Source organism: Acipenser ruthenus, chromosome 26 (assembly GCF_902713425.1).
Source record: "Acipenser ruthenus chromosome 26, fAciRut3.2 maternal haplotype, whole genome shotgun sequence".
In the NCBI taxonomy this organism is placed as follows: Eukaryota; Metazoa; Chordata; class Actinopteri; order Acipenseriformes; family Acipenseridae; genus Acipenser; species Acipenser ruthenus.
In genome coordinates, this window is record NC_081214.1 from 14389480 (window position 1) to 14410494 (window position 21015).

Genomic DNA, 21015 nt, shown 5'->3' on the forward strand with positions numbered 1-21015 from the left:
CCCTGGATCGCTGCAGCAGTGGGTTGCTGATCAGGAGCAGCGTACTAACTGCTGTATTGCTTGTTATTCACTTACCTGCAAAGATTTCTGCAATGATGTATAAATCAGTGATCATCTCAGGAGCATATTCTCCTTTATAGAAGTTTTTGTACAGTAATTTTGCAGTTTTCCCTTGTATTTACTATAGCGTTTCAGTTTTCAATGTTTATTAATATACTTTATTATACCAATGCTTAACCATACTTTTACTATGGTAAACATTTCTAAGGGCCCCAGTAACAGAAAATGAAACCTATCAGAATAATGAAAAAGTAGATCAGTGTGCCCTATAATCACAGAAAGAATTTATAAAAATAAAACTGACACACTGGTATGTCACGACAGACAGGCACATCCAGAGAGCTCCAGATTCTGACAGCTAAAATGTCCTTACCAGGTTTCATCACATTTGGATAAGCAGTTCTCTAAAGTAATACATTTAAATAAGCAATTCTCTAAAGTAATACATTTAAAATGCTCAATCCAAACTAAACTTCACTCAGTCAGAATATGAAAATACTGTGGAATGAGATCTGAAGCAGAGCAGGTTTATACATTACAGGGCTCAGGTACCAGCATCTTCTGTTCATTACAGGAGTGAAAAGCAAGCTTTTGCAAGCCAGACCTGTACTTCCTATAGCATTCGCAGCATTATCACTGGTCCCCCTATAACCCTTTCATGCACGGAGGTCTCATATGGGCAGGGATCAAACAAACTCTCTTCTAGCCTTTATACAGTGACATATGGAAGACAGAAATGAGTGATTGCCTCATATGAGAATGCCATTTTTTCCCTGCATATGATGTAAAATGTGTTGTGTCAGACAAAAAGGATAAAAAAAAAAAGATTCACTTGGAAAACTTGTTTTACAGTTCATGCATTTTATTTCGCCATGTCGTGTACACACACACAAAAAAAGAGAAAATACTGGTTAAAATCACTAAACTACACTCAGACCTCGTATCTAAGTGCTGCATGACCTCAATTCTGGAGTTCTGTGTAACACAAACTGTTTCAGTCTTGGTCCTGCTCTTGTGTCGTCTGAAATCATGTTTGAACCTCCTAGGCTCCAGTCTAAGGTAGTGTAGAAATATATGTAATACTTTTTTTTTAATTCTCCTGTTCTCATGTATACTCAATAAAGGAGTTATTTTTTTAATTACATAACTTAATGCCGACAAAAAGAATTCAGGACTGAAAGGGTTAAAGAGGTATTCCATTCCTAATCAACCCAAATGCCCGTGTCTGCTCTCTGAACAAACGCCTCCATGTCAAGACTGCACACATGCATGACAGGGAACACCTCTTCTTCTTTGGAATCTCCTGATTTAAGGTTTTCTGCTACGTGTTTTTCCTGCATTATCCTGACTAGGGAAGCCCCTGTTATTTTTGTGTATTTTGAATTATAAATGGAATCTCAAAAGAAGGCACTTCCACTGAGAGCACCTTAGATAAGACGTGAGAGATGTGAGCTCTGTTCAGATTTAAGATATGCCCGGTACACTGGAGCTGCATACCCTATGTGTAAACATACACTGAACCACAGCGTGACTCAAATACATACTGGTAATAACACTTACAGTTACATGTTCCACATTAACACACACATACATGAAAATATCTACATTTGACAAGGTGTGGACAATATATTAGAAACACTTGTGATATAAGCCTGTCACGACAGATCAGGATTATCCAGTCCCTACACTGCTGACAGTGTTGTGGCAGGTGTCTCCAATCGTTTTTAATTTTATTAAATACGTTCTACAGAACATTCTACAACAGTTAAAAAAGCATTTTTAACACCTCTTGTCCTTTTATAGAGGGGGTGAGGAGCTAGTCCTCATATTTGACTACACAGTTAATGTAATCTTTTCAATGCTTATAAAAAACACTTCTATATTATATTTGTTTGATCATTTTGTTTAAAAGCCCATGTGAAAGACGCAGGGTCAGTGGTTGCTAGCCTGGTTAGTGAGGGCTCTTCTGGTTAATTCATAAGCCAGGAAGAGAGCGCCATTGGAGGGGAACGCTCGAATAACTGTCGGCGTCAGTCCGCAATACAAAGCTAGGAAACCTGGAAGAGAAGAGATCACACTGTTATCATCCAGGCTATTCCAACAGACAGGGCTACACACTGAGCAGGGCTCTGCTGCTTAGGTAATCATCAACTTTTAGAAGGGTGGAACTTGTCTGAACATGGTAGCATAGCAACCAATAAGAAGCATTCTTTTTTTTAAATTTGCGGACTGTGGAGCGAATTCAAGTTAAGTCCTGCTGTGTACAGTCCATACTGACTAGCTTTATTCAGAAGTAAAGAAGAGATTGAATTTTAGGATTAATCACAGCAACAGTTTTATCTCGTTTTAAATTCTTATTAGAAACGTCCGCATTCTGTCTGGTATTTAGAAAGTTATACCTGTTGAGTTTGTGGGTCTCACCACGTCCTGAATAAATGGTTCTCCAGCCATACATGCCAATCTCTTACCTTCAGTTTTAATGATGTTGATAAAAGACGACAGGAACCCAGCCTGTCTCCCAGCCATTGACAGAACTTGGATTCGGGACTTGACTGAGTCTACTGGGTAAACTGCCAGCCAGAAGCAGGCTCCTCCAATCCCTCCACTCACAACCAGTGGGCCCACCCCTGGAAATGAAGAGCTCATCAGCCAAGAACGAGAGGGAGTGAACCTACTACTGCAACACAACCAGCGAGGAGACCGGGCCTGTGCCCCAGCGAGAGGGAATGAACCTACTACTGCAACACAACCAGCGAGGAGACCGGGCCTGTGCCCCAGCGAGAGGGAATGAACCTACTACTGCAACACAACCAGCGAGGAGACCGGGCCTGTGCTCCAGCGAGAGGGAGTGAACCTACTACTGCAACACAACCAGCGAGGAGACCGGGCCTGTGCCCCAGCGAGAGGGAATGAACCTACTACTGCAACACTGGAGGCTGTGTGGTCCAGTGGTTAAAGAAAAGGGCTTGTAACTAGGAGGTCCCCGGTTCAAATCCCACCTCAGCCACTGACTCATTGTGTGACCTCCTTGTGCTCCGTCTTTCGGGTGAGACGTAATTGTAATTGTAAGTGACTCTGCAGCTGATGCATAGTTCACACACCCTAGTCTCTGAAAGTCGCCTTGGCTAAAGGCGTCTGCTAAATAAACAAATAATAATAATAATAATAACACAACCAGCGAGGAGACCGGGCCTGTGCTACAGCGAGAGGGAGTGAACCTACTACTGCAACACAACCAGAGAGGAGACCAGGGCCTGTGCTCCAGCGAGAGGGAGAGGGAGTGAACCTACTACTGCAACACAACCAGAGAGGAGACCAGGGCCTGTGCTCCTGCAGGAGGGAGTGAACCTACTACTGCAACACAACCAGCGAGGAGACCAGACCTGTGCTCCAGTGAGAGGGAGTGAACCTATTACTGCAACAAAACCAGAGAGTAGACCAGGGCCTGTGCTCCAGGCTGCTTATGGGTCAATATATGTGCAGGAGAGCCGAAGCACAAGACAGATCAGACCAAAACTCAGGTACAGCATAATAATCTAGTAATAAGGATTACAGTTGAACGTGTATTACATGTCTGTGTAAGTAGTTAAAAATCCTTTGTCTTTATTCTATTTTCATAATTTCCAACCATAATCTAGTTTGGCCATGCACAAATGTGAGCGCATGTGCCTATCTGTGAACAAGCCAAGAACGAGAGGGAGTGAACCTACTACTGCAACACAACCAGCGAGGAGACCGCAAGAAGAAAAAAATATTTTGTGAAAATTGCATTTTTTCCACCTGGACAAATGTGCTTATATTTGCAATAATACGGTACTTCTATCAAACGGCACGTCTCATTGAAACGAAGGTCACTTAACACAGTCGCTTTTTGCATGACTATGATTGAGTATTTAAAGAGGTTATGGAAAAATGATTCTATGCATCAGATTTAAAAAGTAGCATGTTTTTTTAATTTAAAAAAATCTAGTGATGCTAGCATAAGTGAGAGTTGGGACCAAAATCTGTTGTCCTACACAGAGAATGGATGTGCATGACAGGCAAGATATATACCAGGGGTGCCCAATCCTGGTCCTGGAGGGCCGGTGTCCTCCTGGCTTTTGTTCCAACTGTCCCCTAAATTACTTAATTGGACCAATCAAGCATTTATTAGAAGCTTAATTGGTCCAATTAAGCAATTTAGTGTTTAGTTGGAACAAAAATCAGGAGGGCATCGACCCTCCAGGACCAGGATTGGGCACCCCTGATATATACAATCATTTCATTAGCTAGAACACCCTTCAAAGTACTGCTTGTGAAGAGGCAAGAAGTGTTTTTTAACTCTCTGATTCTGATCCCTATGGGGTTTGGTACACAGTGAAGGCATCTATCCAGCGCTCTCTTACCCAGTTCACCCTTCGCCTGCCCTGTTTTCGTGAAGCAGGTCCTGCTGATCTCGTAGCCCCCGAAGAAGAAGAAGTATCCAGGGACCTCCCGGAGCCAGGTGCTGGTCAGGCCCTGGAAGAAGCCCTGGGGCCCCTCTGTCTGCATGACGCTCCTCATGATAGACCACGTGGAGCTGGAGGAAACGAGTCTGTCACAAACTGGGCTGCATACAACACAGAGCTCTGTCACGACACAGATCACCATGGTACAACACAGAACTCTCAATGTCATGACACAGATCACCATGGTACAACACAGAGTTACCAATGTCATGACACAGATCACCGTGGTACAACACAGAACTACCAATGTCATGACACAGATCACCATGACCCATATCTACAGTGTGTGCATTGCCAATGTGCATATGGACGGATGTATAGACAGGTGCCTCAATAAAATTTTACCTTCCTATGTTCTCAATAAACATTTGAGCTCAAATATACATTAAATCAGGCCATTTATACAGTGGCTCTCAAAAGTATTCACCCCCCTTGGACTTTTCCACATTTTATTGTGTTACAACATGGAATCAAAATGGATTTATTAGGAGTTTTTGCCACTGATCAACACAAAAAAAGTGAAAAATAAAATCTACAAATTGTTCTAAATTAATTACAGATATAAAACAGAAAATAATTGATTGCATAAGTATTCACCCCTTCTGCTATGACACACCTAAATAAACTCTGGTGCAACCAATTGTCTTTAGAAGTCACATAATTAGTTGAATGAAGTCCACCTGTGTGCAGTTAAGCTGTTTCACATGATTTCAGGTTAAATACACCTGTCTCTGGGAGGTCCCACAGTTGGTTAGTACATTTCCTAACAAAAACTACATCATGAAGACGAAGGAACATCCAAAGTAAATCCGGAATAAGGTTCTTTAAAAGCACCAATCAGGGGTAGGATATAAGAACATTTCCAAGGCATTGAATATCCCCCAGAGCACAGTAAAGTCCATTATTAAGAAATGGAAAGAATATGGCACAACTGTGAATCTGTCTAAAACAGGCCGTCCTCAAAAACTGAGTATCCGGGCGAGAAGGGCACTAGTCAGGGAGCCCACCAAGAGGCCTATGGCAACTCTAAAAGAGTTACAGTCTTCCACAGCTGAGCTGGGAGACACTGTGCATATGGCCTTTATGGGAGAGTGGCAAACGAAAGCCATTGTTGAAAAAAACTCAGCTAGAGTTTGCCAGAAGGCATGTGGGAGACTCTGAGACCAAGTGGAAGAAGATTCTGTGGTCTGATGAGACCAAAATAGAGCTTTTTGGCCTCAACGCTAAGCACTATGTTTGGCGCAAGCCTAACACCGCATATCATCCTGAGAACACCATCCCTACCGTGAAGCATGGTGGTGGCAGCATCATGCTATGGTGATGCTTCTCTGCGTCAGGGCCTGTAAAGCTCGTGAAGATAGAGGGCAAAATGGATGCAACAAAGTACAGAGAAATCCTGGAGGAAAACCTGCTGAAGTCTGTAAGAGACCTGGAACTCGGGAGAAGATTCATCTTCCAGCAGGACAATGACCCCAAACATACAGCCAAAGCCCCACTGAAGTGGCTTAAAAACAAAAAGGTCAATGTCCTGGTGTGGCCCAGTCAAAGCCCGGACCTCAATCCAATTGAGAACATGTGGAAAGAGTTGAAAATTGCTGTTCACCAAAGGTCCCCATCCAACTTGACGGAGATTGAGCAATTTTGCAAAGAAGAATGGGCAAAAATTGCAGTGTCCAGATGTGCAAAGCTGGTACAGACTTATCCAAATAGACTCATTGCTATAATTGCTGCCAAAGGTGCCTCTACCAAATATTGACTCAAAGGGGTGAATACTTATGCAAGCAATTATTTTCTGTTTTGTATTTGTAATTAATTTAGAACAATTTGTAGATTTTATTTTTCTCTTTGACATTATGGGCTTTTTTTGTGTTGATCAGTGGCAAAAACTCCTAATTAAATCCATTTTGATTCCATGTTGTAACACAATAAAACGTGGAAAAGTCCAAGGGGGGTGAATACTTTTGAGAGCCACTGTACAAAAGTGCGCAATGATGTTTTACCAGCACCTGTATCCCCAGGGAACAACATAATCTGTTCTAACATTTCCGAAATGTGCAGATATTTTGTGATAGAAGAATGATAGAATAATCGCACGAAGAGTTCTAATCTAATATGTTTGGGTGATCTCTGTGATTTGTATAACCTGAATAATGATATTATATGAAGTTTGATGTTAACAAAGTATTAGATTTACAATGTTGAACTAACACACTGGAATGTGGCCAAGGGTCAGCAGCCTTGTTTTCAGAGAAGTGCATGAGTCAGCGACATGAGAATAGGACACTGTCTCAAATGATAATATTTTGAGACAGCGATAATTCCTCTTTTCTCCCCAGTCACTTAGCTAATATTCTTGTATTGGGGGAATCAACTTTGTGAGACCTGACAGACACTCTCTCCCTAGCAACTAGAAAAATCAACCAATCAGAAAAGTCGGTAGACAACAGTATCAAGAATACCACAAGGTTGGTTTGAGCTGACTGAGGAGGATAGGAATTACCACAAGTCATGAACTCTGTGCAAAAACTGATTATATAAGGAACTGTTTGACTTAGTGTATTTTGAGCTTTCTTTGCGGTTGCTTGCAGAGTCTGTGTTACTTTGTTGAATGCTCCAGTCTGCAGACTAATAAAAGTTCTCTCGGTACGGGACCGGTGCCTGCTCGGTTGTATGCAGAAAATTCCACCACATATATGGCGACGAGGATGGGATCCTAAACTCCGTCCACTGATCGTCCCGGGAAACGGAGTAAATCACCGGTGAGACCTAATCCTTAAACTTGGGTCAGGACGCCCGCAACTAAGAGGGTTGGCGGAGTCCGCTCCGAATCTGGCTGGGGGCGTCAGTGAGGCGGATAAAGGATCCCGAACAAAACAGCCCTGCCGAGGCGGTGAGTAGAGACAATCTGGACTAGCGATTTGATTAGAGAAAAGGCCCCAGAGAACCACAAGGCTGACCCTGTGAGTAGCATAGTTTATGGAAACTATTGCTCACACTACACAGGAGACCAAGTGGTCAGGGCAGGCCCCCAGAGAACTACAAGGCTGACCCTGTGCGATACACAGGAGACCGAGTGGTCAGGGCAGACCCCAGAGAACTACAAGGCTGACCCTGTGAGCAGAGCAGTTTACGGAAGCTGTTGCTGGCACTACACAGGAGACCAAGTAGTCAGAGCACTGTGAGGCTGTGATCACTAACCCCCACGACGGTGAGGCAGATTATGAGAGAACTGTCATAGCACTGCACGGGATGCGCAGGTTGTGATCTAATGAAGAAAGCCACAGTGGCTTGTACTAGTACAGGGTAGGGAACCAAAATTAAATAGACTTATTGTGGAGTGCTCGGGATGATGATGAGATCTTGAGTGTTTCGCGTGTTTGTCTGAAAAGTGTTAGTATTAAATGGACTAGAATGAATGGTAGATTCTTGTTTTAAAGGAAAATATTACAATAAATGGGCGATTTATATTGAGTTTGGAGGATTTGGTGCTACGTAAAATGCCAGGACAAGTTTCTCCTTGAGAGAAACATTAAGTGCAAGTAACGTAGCTCATTATAGAAACGGACTGGGAGTTCTGTGTAAGGTAAATGGTTGTTGAAATCCCAGGAATGATTATCGTTCATGAACTGAATTGAAGTAATAACTTGTTCCTAAAAAAAAGCTACTGAACTAATAGTCCATCTTTTGTGTTTGTTCCTTTCTGTTTGTTTATCTGTTTATGTGCACATGTGGTTTATATTGAGTGCAAATGTCAGAATTGTATTTTGAATGCACTTGCTGACTTCCTTCGCGCTGCGTATTAAAAGTTTATAAGATTGGCGCTACGGGCTGTCACGTTGAGTCCTTCCAAAAGACCCCACTACAGATTTAACATAATAACCAATTTGCAATTAATTGTCGCGCTGACTTGTCTGTTATTGACTGTCCAAGGAGGATGAGTATGTTTTAATTACCATCCCCAATATTTAGTGGATCCAGTCGCTAACAGTTGAGTTTGTACTTCGACTGTTTGCTGGACCAAGACTTGAGACTTGACAGAGGGTAAATTAAGTCCCAGTAGACGGGCATGTAAGGTCTAGTGTTTTGCCGATTGCGGCATTGTTGTGTAACTGGAATTCCTTGTGAGATGTGATTGAGTGACCCGGCTCTGGTTGAGTGTGTGTGTGTGGATGTAAAAAGAAGGGGTATGGCTCAGAGGGAAAAAGTGCGATTGTAGAGACTAGGGTCCCTTAGCTAAAACAACCTGTAGTGTGAGAAGCCGAGTTTTCCTCTGAGCGACATATTAAGTATAAATAATTTGGAAACTGTTAGAGAAGAATAAATGGGGAACAGTCTGTGCAGTTTACCCAGATGCATGGGCGTCACATAAACAAGACAGTGGTTTACTGCAGCAGGAACCGATTGAAATTATACTGTAGCAAAACAAAATAAAATAAAGTTGCAACATTAGTAAGACGCCGTGAGAAGCACAATGAGGAAAAGGAAATGACGGTTTGTGCATTAACGGTGTTAGAAAAGCAGTCATTAGGAGCATGCCTGCCAAAAGTTAAATGCAAAAATGCAACTAAAGATTATCTGACTAAGGTAGAGCAACAGGAAGGAAGTGTTGACCAAATGAGTCAGATCAAGTGTTTGTACAGGTATTAATTAGTGGACTGGGTCCACATTTGCAGAAGGCAATTGAGCTGGGGGTAAACTAAACCCAGGGAACGCATACGAAAGAGTAATGAATTGGGCAGTAGCAGTTGTAAACAGACAAAAGGAATATAAAAATGAAAATAAGTGCTGTACGATTTGATGGAGCATGTCAGAGCTGTGGTAAAGTGGGACATAAAAGGTTTGATTGCAAACAGGGGCAGAAGCCTAAATGTGACAATTGTGGTAATCTCGGGAATAGGCGCGGTGATTGTTTCGTTATAGGACCAAGTAAAAGAACTGGACAAACCACACAGTCAGCTAAAGTGAAAGCACACAGTCAAGGGACAGATTTTTTTGTCTTTAGGTAACGAAAAAGTGAACAAGCCAGCTAAGGAAGCAGTGCGGTTTCCAGTTAACCACAAAACAGCAGCTGTGTCAGTGAATACATTTTGTTATACTTGCACAGATAGAAACGGAATGTACTGATGAAAAAAAAAAAAAAAAAAAAAAGGGAGAGACGAAAAAACAGGTTGAGTGCCAACGGGTCTATTAAGGATCCGGGCAAGAAATAGCAGTCTATTATAGACACACAAAATAGACACAAGGAGGGAAAAGAGATGTCAATAGTTTGGTTAATACATAGTGCTGATGGTGACACAAACTAGTGTAGCAGTGAAGCTCCTACATGGGGTTAAGTGAGTACATTGGACACAGACCAAACGGTACAATCGCGTGGATGCATCTCAGTTTGAATTTGCTGACACTGAATATCCTGAAACTAATGGTATATCTCTTTCCACAGACAGCGGGAGCAGCAACGGACAGTAACATGATTTGTGTTCCAGGTATTATGTCATTCCAGAGTCAGAGAGGATTCCACACCTCTGGGCGTGGAACGAGGCTGTACAGAGAGACAAGCTTTGGGGGCCCCCTGGAAGAACTGCACGTGAATCCTTAGACAACGACAGGGTAATGGATGGAAACAAAGACCACTTCCCTTCGAGAGTGACATAGAGGGAACGTGGCAACCTGTGCGTTTGATAAGCCAGAATAATGCAATGAATCCAGCACAGTTTGAACAATGTCCTACTTGTCCTACTTGTGATATAACAGTGGGAGGGGTCCAGTATGAGTCAATATGCAACTGAACTGTAAGCAGTTATGCGTCATTGGAGGTGGACTGTCTCTGGACGTGTGCCAAACAGTGACAACAGGAACAAACTAATGCAACAAGCAATTGGACATGTGTTAATGTGACAGGGCAAAGTATAGCACACAGAGTGTGAAATACATGGTATATGGGAGGTATGAAGCTACAGTTCCACTCCACTCAATGTCCCCCATTAACGCCCTCTCCCCCAGACAGGTTGCTAGCTGTGGGGAGGGCAAAACCATTTGTGATGGGAGTAACCTGGTTGTAAACGTTGGTAAGAATAAACATTAAAGATATCAAACGACAATACACCAAAAGGTGTGGTGAGTTTAGACTATTAACTAAAATATTGAATAAAACCTTTAATCGTGAATTGGATACATACCAACATAACACAGGTGGCCGTCAAAGGAGGGGTCTGATTGACGACATTGCTGGGTGGTTCGGGGCTGTGAATTCAGGCCTCAATTCCATATATAATATACAGCAGGACAATGAAAACCATGGCCAGTTTCTGAAACAGGCGATGCTATTCAGAGATTGGCCATGGCTGAACAAATGACTGGGGAAAGACGGTTGACACAATAATTGAAGATGTAAATTTGACAGCTTGGAGAGAACAGATGTTACGTGGAATAGCTAAGACCGGATACTCAGCATATCCAGAGTTTCAGGATAACATGGTGATATGTACTGAACGTTGTGACGGAGATATTTGTTTTATTTTAATAGTGCCACATGCCACCAGTCGGGTCCACCACAGTACCGGGATAAATGTCAGTAACCTAGGGGTAGTAATTGGAACATGGGTTATCGTCCCACAAATAGACATGGGTTGGTCAGTGTGCCCAAAATGCCACCCTGCACTTCAAGGCCACTGAGTGTATTGAATTTGGTGATGCTGTTCTGTGTGACCATGCTGGCAGCCTTAACCTGTCAATGTAAATGATGGAAGCAATGGTACACCCAAAGCTAGGGTACGAAAGATGCACTCAGATGAGGAATGGAACATGGTGTGTAATCACCTCAAGCATGGGGGTGGGAAGTAGCGGCCAGGTATGCCTCATGTCGCCGGCTGTGTGTTTTCACCCGCAGGGTGTTGTGACTGTGGGACACCTGAGCATGCACCCCAATCCACTTATTAACATCACAGGCATTAACAAAGATGCTGAAGAATGGATGAAGACAATTAATCATACAGGTATGCTGATGGCATTGGCACACAGTAACACAGCTTATGGACGTTCACTCAAAAGTAGTGATAGCTAGAGTGCAGGCGTTGCTGGCGGGCAACACTGGTCAACTAATATTAGCAGATGCCCGATTATGCGGGTGGGGTATCCTATGTGGATTAGCTGGAGAAAGTGCTGGAGTGGACTGGGCTGACTAGTGGAATGTGGTGGGACATGCGTCCTCGCTTATTTCATTATTGGTACTGCTTATTGCTATGTTATTGTCTGTTATTTGAAATATGTGTTTAAAGAAACAAGAGATCACTTACAGGGCTAGCCAATGTTGTTTGTAATATGCATCAAGAAACTGTGCACCAAAGCATTGGACACCATCTAACTATGCCACTGCTTACTACTGAGAACCTGTGCAATGAAGATAATAACCCTTTCAGTGATATGGCTGACGATGTTGTATAATTATTCTATCTAACAATAGTTGTAATAATATTTACAAAAGGAGGGAATGTGATAGAAGAATGATAGAATAATCGCACGAAGAGTTCTAATCTAATATGTTTGGGTGATCTCTGTGATTTGTATAACCTGAATAATGATATTATATGAAGTTTGATGTTAACAAAGTATTAGATTTACAATGTTGAACTAACACACTGGAATGTGGCCAAGGGTCAGCAGCCTTGTTTTCAGAGAAGTGCATGAGTCAGCGACATGAGAATAGGACACTGTCTCAAATGATAATATTTTGAGACAGCGATAATTCCTCTTTTCTCCCCAGTCACTTAGCTAATATTCTTGTATTGGGGGAATCAACTTTGTGAGACCTGACAGACACACTCTCCCTAGCAACTAGAAAAATCAACCAATCAGAAAAGTCGGTAGACAACAGTATCAAGAATACCACAAGGTTGGTTTGAGCTGACTGAGGAGGATAGGAATTACCACAAGTCATGAACTCTGTGCAAAAACTGATTATATAAGGAACTGTTTGACTTAGTGTATTTTGAGCTTTCTTTGCGGTTGCTTGCAGAGTCTGTGTTACTTTGTTGAATGCTCCAGTCTGCAGACTAATAAAATGTGAGTTGCTCCGACTTGTCTCTGTCTCAATCGTTCTCTCGGTACGGGACCGGTGCCTGCTCGGTTGTATGCAGAAAATTCCACCACAATTTATATTGTTCTGTTTCAACCTGAGCAAGCAAACCGTTTGAATATATAACACGGCAGTCTAGAAGCAAACTGGCTACTACATACTTTTCTTAACCACTGTGCAAAAGAGCCAGACTGGTTTGTAAGAGATTTTACCCTCCTCTCATCAATCTAACAGCAGCACTGTCCACCATACTGCACTGCCTGTTACACAGACATGTGCAGAGAGAACTGAGCTCTCCTCTCTCACCAAATCTAACAGCAACAGTGCCGTCCACCACACAGCACTGCCTGTTACACACAGACATGTGCAGTGAGAATTGAGAATTGAGATGCCCACCAGAAACCCTTGCGCAAACAGTCAATTGATGCAGATCATCCATCTTCAGAGAGAACTGTACAATACAACCGGGCATCAAATCTGAAACCGATATCTAAAAGCATTTGAATTCTAGCTGAAGCCTGGGTCACATGCTTAACTAGATGTTTAAACTCTCAGCCTGTCAGCCCCGCATCTGAATGTAGGCAGTGCCTGTCCCTCACCTTGAGCACTAAAATTCACAAAATTTTAAACGAATGCCATATTGTGCACCCTTATTTCTGAAGCACACAGTAATTAGCTGGGTTGCACACAATATAATATTAGGTGTTTTTTATGGCAGTAATCCCTCCTTTGGGGTTTTAATTGAATATTGAATATTTGCTGTTTTTAGCTATTGTAATTTTTTCACAGTGGTGTGACAGCTTTCATCAAAACTTACACCTGACGATGCAGGGAGGTTTTACCCGTGACTTTCATTTCATGCAGGGCCTGCATTCGACACTTCACCAGTTCAGTGGGGCACAAGACCAGGGAGGAGAACACAGATGCAAATGAACCCGCGGTTGCATTCTGCAGGTCACTGAAACAAAGTCAGAGAAAACAAGCCAGCTTCAAAAGGGGAAACAAGTTCCCCATCCCCTTCGTTCTGCATCGATTTCTCAGTTCAAAAACTGAAGTTAAACAGGCGGGTTTAAAACACAGCAATACACAAAGGCAACTGCAATGGCTCACCTGAGGATGATTTTTTAGAATATAATTGGCCAATTTGTCATTTTTAGGGTGGCACAACAGGATGTTAAACTCTCCTATTGGCACATCTCATCGTTCAGAGTGTACGCTGTTTAATACTTCCATAATTACTAAGCACTCAATGGTGCTGAATTTAGAAATACTAGAAGAAACTAAAATTCAGTGCTAAGCGTTTTTCACTGGCTTCTGTAATTCCTACCTGAGGTCCGACACTCTCTCCAGTCCATACAGTGTCCTGGTCAGCTGCTGGCAGAACCCATAGCACGCGAACAGGACGGCGTTCTCGGCCACGTTGGCCACCAGTGCTGGCATTGTGCCCTGGTAGAGCCCGTGGAGCCCGTCCTGCCTGTAGGTCCTCACAGAGCAATCCACGAAGCCCCTGTACATGCCGGGAAAGGTCTGCATCTTCACTTTCACCGTGTCGAAGGGGTGGCCACTCAGCACACAGGCCACGCCACCTGAACCACAAACCAGCCACATCAGAACTTGTGCGCGTTCTTGTAGGGTCAGCTCAGTGTACAAGCAGTGCAGAACTGAAATGGGTCATTGTTAAAGGCTACAGTGGCTAGTTTAACACAAAAATGTTTTATACATTTTTGTAATGTATTTAATCAATTTTCTCACCCAGCACTCCACGGTTTTACTGGGGGCCATGTTTTTAACCAATCACCTCACAAACCAGCCTTTAACCAATCATATGTTTTCTCAAATGCATTCTCAGATATGATTGGTCAACAAAAAACACACAACATTGGCCACATATGGGGAATTGTTCTTATACGGTTATCAAAGGCTATTGTGAATTCAAAAAGCAGTTTGGTTTTTTTTGTTTGTTTTAAATACGATGGTGGCTCATTGAAGACATGGAAAAAAATGTACAAAGAAAAAGGAGTTATGTCGGGATCTCAAGATAAAGTAGTTTGAATTGTCTAGACCCTGAGATCATTTCTCTTGTGATCCTGACATCTCATATGTATTTATTTTTTCCTGCCCGTAGTGTAGTCAATTACAAAGGTACGTAATGAAGTTACAATATTTAGCTCACACAGTATGAATCCAGGAAAGGGAAGAAGTGTGTAGAGATAAGCTTTATCCTGCTATAACCTAAAATAAAGACCAACATTGACAAAGCTTTGAAGTGTGTATCAGTTTACATGGACAAATTAAAACAGCTGCCACATGTAGCCGTTTTGTGAAAACTGGCCCTCAAATGACAGAAGTGTCTAACAAATCACCTCCCAGACATTATTCTGTAATATATAGAAGCAGCTTATCTCTGCTGTAGAGCAAGACGGTCTAAATCACAATGGAAAAGGCAGCTGATCTGACAGACTGATACAGGGTCTGTGATTAAGTTACTGTGAGTCCCGGTTGTTTGAGAGAACCTGCACTCCTAACTCATTTTGCTCCTGCAGAGAGGAGCTGAGCTCTGGTTGACTTGCCTATAGCTCCCGCAGTCAGGTTGATCATGGTCTCTACGATTGGGTGGACATGAACACTCTCCAGGGACATTGCTTAGCTCCTTGTGGAGAAACCTCCGGTATCAAGTGACAAGGTCCGATGGTCCCCTGAAACAAAAGCCACAGCATCACCAATAACCCCCCGGGCCACAGCTATGTGCGTCTCACAGTGCTGCAGAACCCCCAGCAATGTTCACAATAAAACACATGATTTTACCTTTGCTGTACCCGTGTTCTCCATACCGCAGACATTTATATTCAATATATTCCTGATTGTTCTGATTTTTATTCACACATCCTAGTAAATCAACCTTCTTAGGAATGTTTACTAGTAGAAAGATTTTTCCTCGAAACATCCCAGTGTATCCAGCTAAAAGTACATACAGGGTAACATTTTCCACATCCTCCTATATAGGGATAGTTTGGTTTATATATATATATATATATATATATATATATATATATATATATAACCAAACTAAGCAACATAATCTGTGGTCTCTTAAACCATCTCAGGTTGTTTGTTCGTGAGTGTTGTAACATTAACATTGATTTGTCATTGATGTCCTTTATATACCTACCTCAGGGTGGGAGAATTTGTATTTTCGGTCAGTAATTGGTGCTATAGAAACAACAGACACTCCTGTGAAAATGTTGGACCACTTTAATAAGGCATCTTGAACAACTTCTAAAAAGTCTCATGCATTTGACCATGTGTGACCAATGTGTTCTTTGCCTCTTACTGTTTTAAATGAACTGCATGTGTGGACTTATTAATAATAATATTAACAATAATAATAATAATAATAATAATAATAATAATAATAATAATAATAATAATAGGGTGTTCTAATAAATGTGAAGAGTCTAGGTTAAAACACCTCTACCCATGCTCACTATCACTGTTTGCTGTAGCAGGCTGTACTATACCTTGTTATGAGTTTGTAAAATGTAAAAAGTACTGTACATACCTGGTCTTCAAAGTGCAATGTTTGAACTTTGAAGCTGGAAGGGCAGAGAACGGTGTAGCAAATCGGTTTTTTTTTTTTTGGTTTTTTTTGGTAGCTTGCCAGACTACATACTTAAAAAAACAAAGAAATTGCAATGTATGTTGTGCTCTTGAACCCGAGCACTCAATACAGTTCGAGGGTTCGCGCTTTACTGAACATTATTGTCCCTCAAGTCCGCATACAGGCTCACTAAAATGTGAAACTAAATACTCGACACGGCCCAGCTGCTGTTTTTTAACCACAACAGAATTGTCTTTAAAAACAACACTGAAATAAAAACATGTTACAATAAACAAACTTACTTTTCATCCCTCTCTGAACTACTGTGATCTCACATTCTATATTAACGCATTTTAAAGAGCTCGTGATGTAAAGAGGCTAAACAACTCGAATGTAACATTCCATGATATTTACTGTGTATTTTATTCTAATGAAAATATAATAAATAAAAAGCAAAAGCACATTGTGATTATGTATTGTACTTTTGCTGAAATTAATACAAACATAATTCACAAAAGAATGTTAATTACTTTGTAAATGCGTATTTACCCTTTTAGACCGTCGTTCACAAAATGGTTGTGTTGCGCAGGTGTCTTCCCAGCTGGCGTACGTAAACAGTTAAACGACCATAAGTTCATTAAAAAAAAAAAAAAAAAAAAAAATACAGATACAAATAGTTAAGAAGAACGGACTAAAAACAGTTATAGAATAAAAAAATAATAATCTTAAACTAATACTCTTAGTGACAAAATTATAGGCCGATTTCTACAATCCTAAAAGCAAATTTCTAAATCTAAAAGCACAAAAAGTATTACATTAGTTTCCAAAAACAAAACTAGCAGCATAGATCGGGGAGGCTGTACGAGTCAATGTGTTCATTTATTTGGTAAGCAGCCAATAACATAGAAAACGTGCTCTGAATCTCTGATACAAAGGGCACACACTAATCTTCATATAAACAACAGCAGCCGCAGTGCGTGGGTCCACAAACACATACAAAGCTCAAAATATAACACTTTGGGTCGGAATTGTCAAGGTGTTTATTCTGAAGATGTATACTTTTTTGTGACTGAAAAATCGTCCATACAGATTATTTTTGTATACAAAACTGAATAACAAAAACGTACCCCACAGTGTCTCACATGATAAAGACACGTTAATAGCTAAAGCCATGAAGCCACGCCCACCCTAACTAATTGCATTACTGTTACTTTAAGTTTAAACGGGTATTCGTGGAAACATTCGCATCGTGAGAATATCACAGTTGTGCCTCGCTCCTTTGTTGAAGAGGGTGATGATGAGTATGTAATTGGATAGAGGAGATCGTGATGGGGAACGTGCTATAGGGCGTTTTGTCTGAAGGATAGCAAACTCAAATGTTTAGGTGTTGTTTTGCATACCCTTGTCTTAGTTATGGTTATTTTGAAAATGCATCACATTTTGTAAGAGCGTGTGTCTCGCTGTCTCTTTTCATAAGGTCTGTAATTTATTTAAGTTTGTAAATGAATGTAAATATATTAAAAATGGTGTTTAAGTAGGCGCTGGGTCCCGCCCCCTATACCTGCAGTCCGATTAAAAAATAAATAAATAATAATAATAATAATAATAATAATAATAATAATAATAATAATAATAATGGATGGATGGATGGATTGGAAACAGTAAAACGTTTAATAACAGCTTCTCTATATTGCATAAAGCCACCGCCATAAGAAAAACTTACTGTATTTGTACTTAACTATTTATTTAATTATATATTATTGCTTTCGTATGACATACTGAGTTGGGAGTACATTGTCCTATAAAATGGTATATTAGAGGATAAACGACAAAGCTCTGCTGAATACAGTAACAACCAAGTGCTGATGGATCCATAACCCACAAAAGCAAATACTTCCTAAAATTAATTTTCTTTAAAAATGTAGCTCCTACTTTTGCGATGTTCTAATTGTTTCCAGGTAAACTGACAAAGTTCTCTGTGTTGCTGCGCTGGCCACCCAAACACTGTTTAACTTGAAATGATTAAACAAGCATTTCATTTCAAAAGCAAGGAGTGTAAACAATACTTCAGAGTCGTTTTAAAGCAACAACACAATAGGGCTGTCAGTTAAGTCTCAAAATAGCAATCGATTAATTGGGCACACAAGTAAATACCGCCCACATACATTTTCGCTCCATTCCTCTCCCCGCGACGTTATTAGTATAATTATTTAGTAATCTATATAAAGTTGTGTCTAGTTTATATAGATTACATTCCAAAGTACTGTAATCTATATAAACTAGACACGAGTTTATAAAAAAAACGTCTTTTATATTCAGTGACAGCTGCAGCATCACGCATTGCATCTTGTTAATACTGTACCACCTAACCTTCACTATCTGTGAAACACACAATGCGGAAATCCCTGCCTAAAACATCATCATCATAATAATAACACTAATAATAATATCAATTACAAATAAAGTGATTTACTTACCATAACATGCACGCCCGATATAGGTCAATCTGATCCTTACTCCAAAATTGCGTTTAACATCACTGATCGTTTATTTATTTATGATTTTTTTAACGTTATTGAATATTGTTAAATATCACCGTGTAACAATTTTTTTTTTTTGGTTCCTGGGTAGTAAGTGTTATTTCTTAATTGCTTATGCCTCAAAAGTATAGAAAATGGCTATTATTCACCACAAACTTTGCTTTTGTGACCAGGACAGTGATATTTTGAAATTTACCTATTTCCAATGAGAAAACTGGCGAATTTGTGTCTTTTCGTTCACATAAAGTCAGAAAAAAACAACATATGAATCCAAATTAACATGTATTTATACTAAAGTAATACAAAAATGACTACAAAAGATTTAGAAGTGAGTAGTTTTTCGAGATTTACGATTATACTGTAAATCACTTTCACGAATCAGCCCCCAAATGTAGTCTCCCATCATGTTCTCGTTATACTGTCCTTGGTAGCAGCGTTCAAAGTCCAGTATATCCTGGTGAAAGCGCTCGCCTTGCTCCTCCGAGTACGCTCCCATGTTCTCCTTGAATTTATCAAGATGAGCATCAAGGATATGGACTTTGAGGGACATCCTACAGCCCATTGTGCCGTAGTTCTTCACCAGTCTCAACCAGCTCCACATAGTTTTCGGCCTTGTGATTGCCCAGGAAGCCCCGAACCACTGCGACAAAGCTGTTCCAAGCTGCTTTCTCCTTACTAGTGAGCTTCTTGGGGAATTCATTGCACTCCAGGATCTTCTTTATCTGTGGTCCGACGAAGACACCGGCTTTGACCTTTGCCTCAGACAGCTTAGGGAAGAAGTCTTGAAGGTACTTGAAGGCTGCCGACTCCTTATCTAGAGCTCTGACAAATTGTTTGATGTGCAGTGGTGGCATCAGCACCTTCTGGGGGTCCCAGCCGTACTCATCATACTTCAAGGCGTCCAGCAAGGTCTTGATGCTGTTGTAATCCTCTTTGAGGTGCACAGAGTGAGCCAGGGGAAGAGACGGGTACTTGTTACCATTATGGAGCAGCACGGCTTCGAGGCTCCTGGATGAGCTGTCAATGAAGGACAGTATAACGAGAACATGATGGGAGACTACATTTGGGGGCTGATTCGTGAAAGTGATTTACAGTATAATCGTAAATCTCAAAAAACTACTCACTTCTAAATCTTTTGTAGTCATTTTTGTATTACTTTAGTATAAATACATGTTAATTTGGATTCATATGTTGTTTTTTCTGACTTTATGTGAACGAAGACACAAATTCGCCCGTTTTCTCATTGGAAATAGGTAAATTTCAAAATATCACTGTCCTGGTCACAAAAGCAAAGTTTGTAATAATAGCCATTTTCTATACTTTTGAGGCATAAGCAATTAGGAAATAACACTTACTACCCAGGACCAAAAATTGTGTTATATAGTGTATTCATTATTTACCAGTTCATTATGAAACTCCAAAGAAGCGCAAACTGTATACAGTCAGTTTTTTTTCAATGTGCACAATTTATTTACAGGCTATTTGCCATGAATACAAAGTCTGTCACCCTGCTGGTCAAGGCAGTGTTCTGACAATCTGAGCTACTCTGATTGAAAAATATTCTGTCAAGACAGAAATGACCTATAATAATGAGCTACCCTCTGCTTTAAAACACACTGCATTTTTAACCCTTCATAACCTGCCAACAAAATATGTTTTTTAAAGGATTTTTAATTCTATAAATCAGGTGATGCTTTGCGATGCGTCTCCGAGATAAAGACCGTGGATCAGAGGGGGTGTACAATCTCATGGGGTGCACTTTTTCATGCTACACTGGTTTTGAATGTGCTACATGCTTTCTTATCAATAGTTAATAGCAATATTGACTGTGTTTGATACCTGTGCAAAGTTATAAGCTAATATATTATAACTTACCAAAAATGGTAGCTCGGCGTGTATCGAAGAGGGAGGAAGTAAGGTCAAAAGAATATCACGGCACATGCAAATTTTGTATAGGTAGCTCAGATTGTCAGAGTAGCGGCCCGCTTTTTGTTTTTGTTTGTTTACATCGAGCACACAGAGGGGCGTACTTACAGAGCATTTTCAAAACGGATTCGCTGGTAGGATGAAACCAGCAAATCAGATGCTAGTTAACACGAGCAGGAAAAGAAGAGCACACCCACTGGCAGAAATACTGGGTGCGTTCACGGAGAGCTTTTTGCGCAGAATATGTGCATAATCTGACCTGTTTAGCCAATGTTCACATCAAAATATATGTAAAATATAAACTCAAACATTGGTGGAGTGGGGCCCACGTTC

At 40.9% G+C, this 21015-nt stretch overlaps 1 protein-coding gene across 6 annotated transcripts; it reads right to left on the bottom strand.

Annotated features, from left to right (window-relative positions):
- Nucleotides 1-901: 901 nt before the first annotated feature.
- LOC117430674 (mitochondrial ornithine transporter 1-like) lies at nucleotides 902-20745 on the bottom strand. 6 transcript variants are annotated; one of them, XM_059001093.1, is made up of 9 exons: nucleotides 17344-17443; nucleotides 16766-16817; nucleotides 16178-16211; nucleotides 15189-15314; nucleotides 13946-14204; nucleotides 13436-13576; nucleotides 4446-4618; nucleotides 2529-2687; nucleotides 902-2117 (listed from the first exon to the last, which is right to left on the bottom strand). In XM_059001093.1, exons 4-9 carry the CDS (start codon nucleotides 15256-15258, stop codon nucleotides 1993-1995), a joined length of 927 nt encoding a protein of 308 aa, XP_058857076.1. In that variant the 5' UTR covers nucleotides 15259-15314; nucleotides 16178-16211; nucleotides 16766-16817; nucleotides 17344-17443; the 3' UTR covers nucleotides 902-1992. The 6 variants fall into 6 exon arrangements, with proteins under 6 accessions (XP_058857076.1, XP_033906902.1, XP_058857075.1 ...); XM_034051011.3 differs by lacking the exons at nucleotides 16178-16211; nucleotides 17344-17443 and adding an exon at nucleotides 20632-20650; XM_059001092.1 differs by lacking the exon at nucleotides 16178-16211.
- Between the last annotated feature and the right edge of the window lie 270 nt (nucleotides 20746-21015).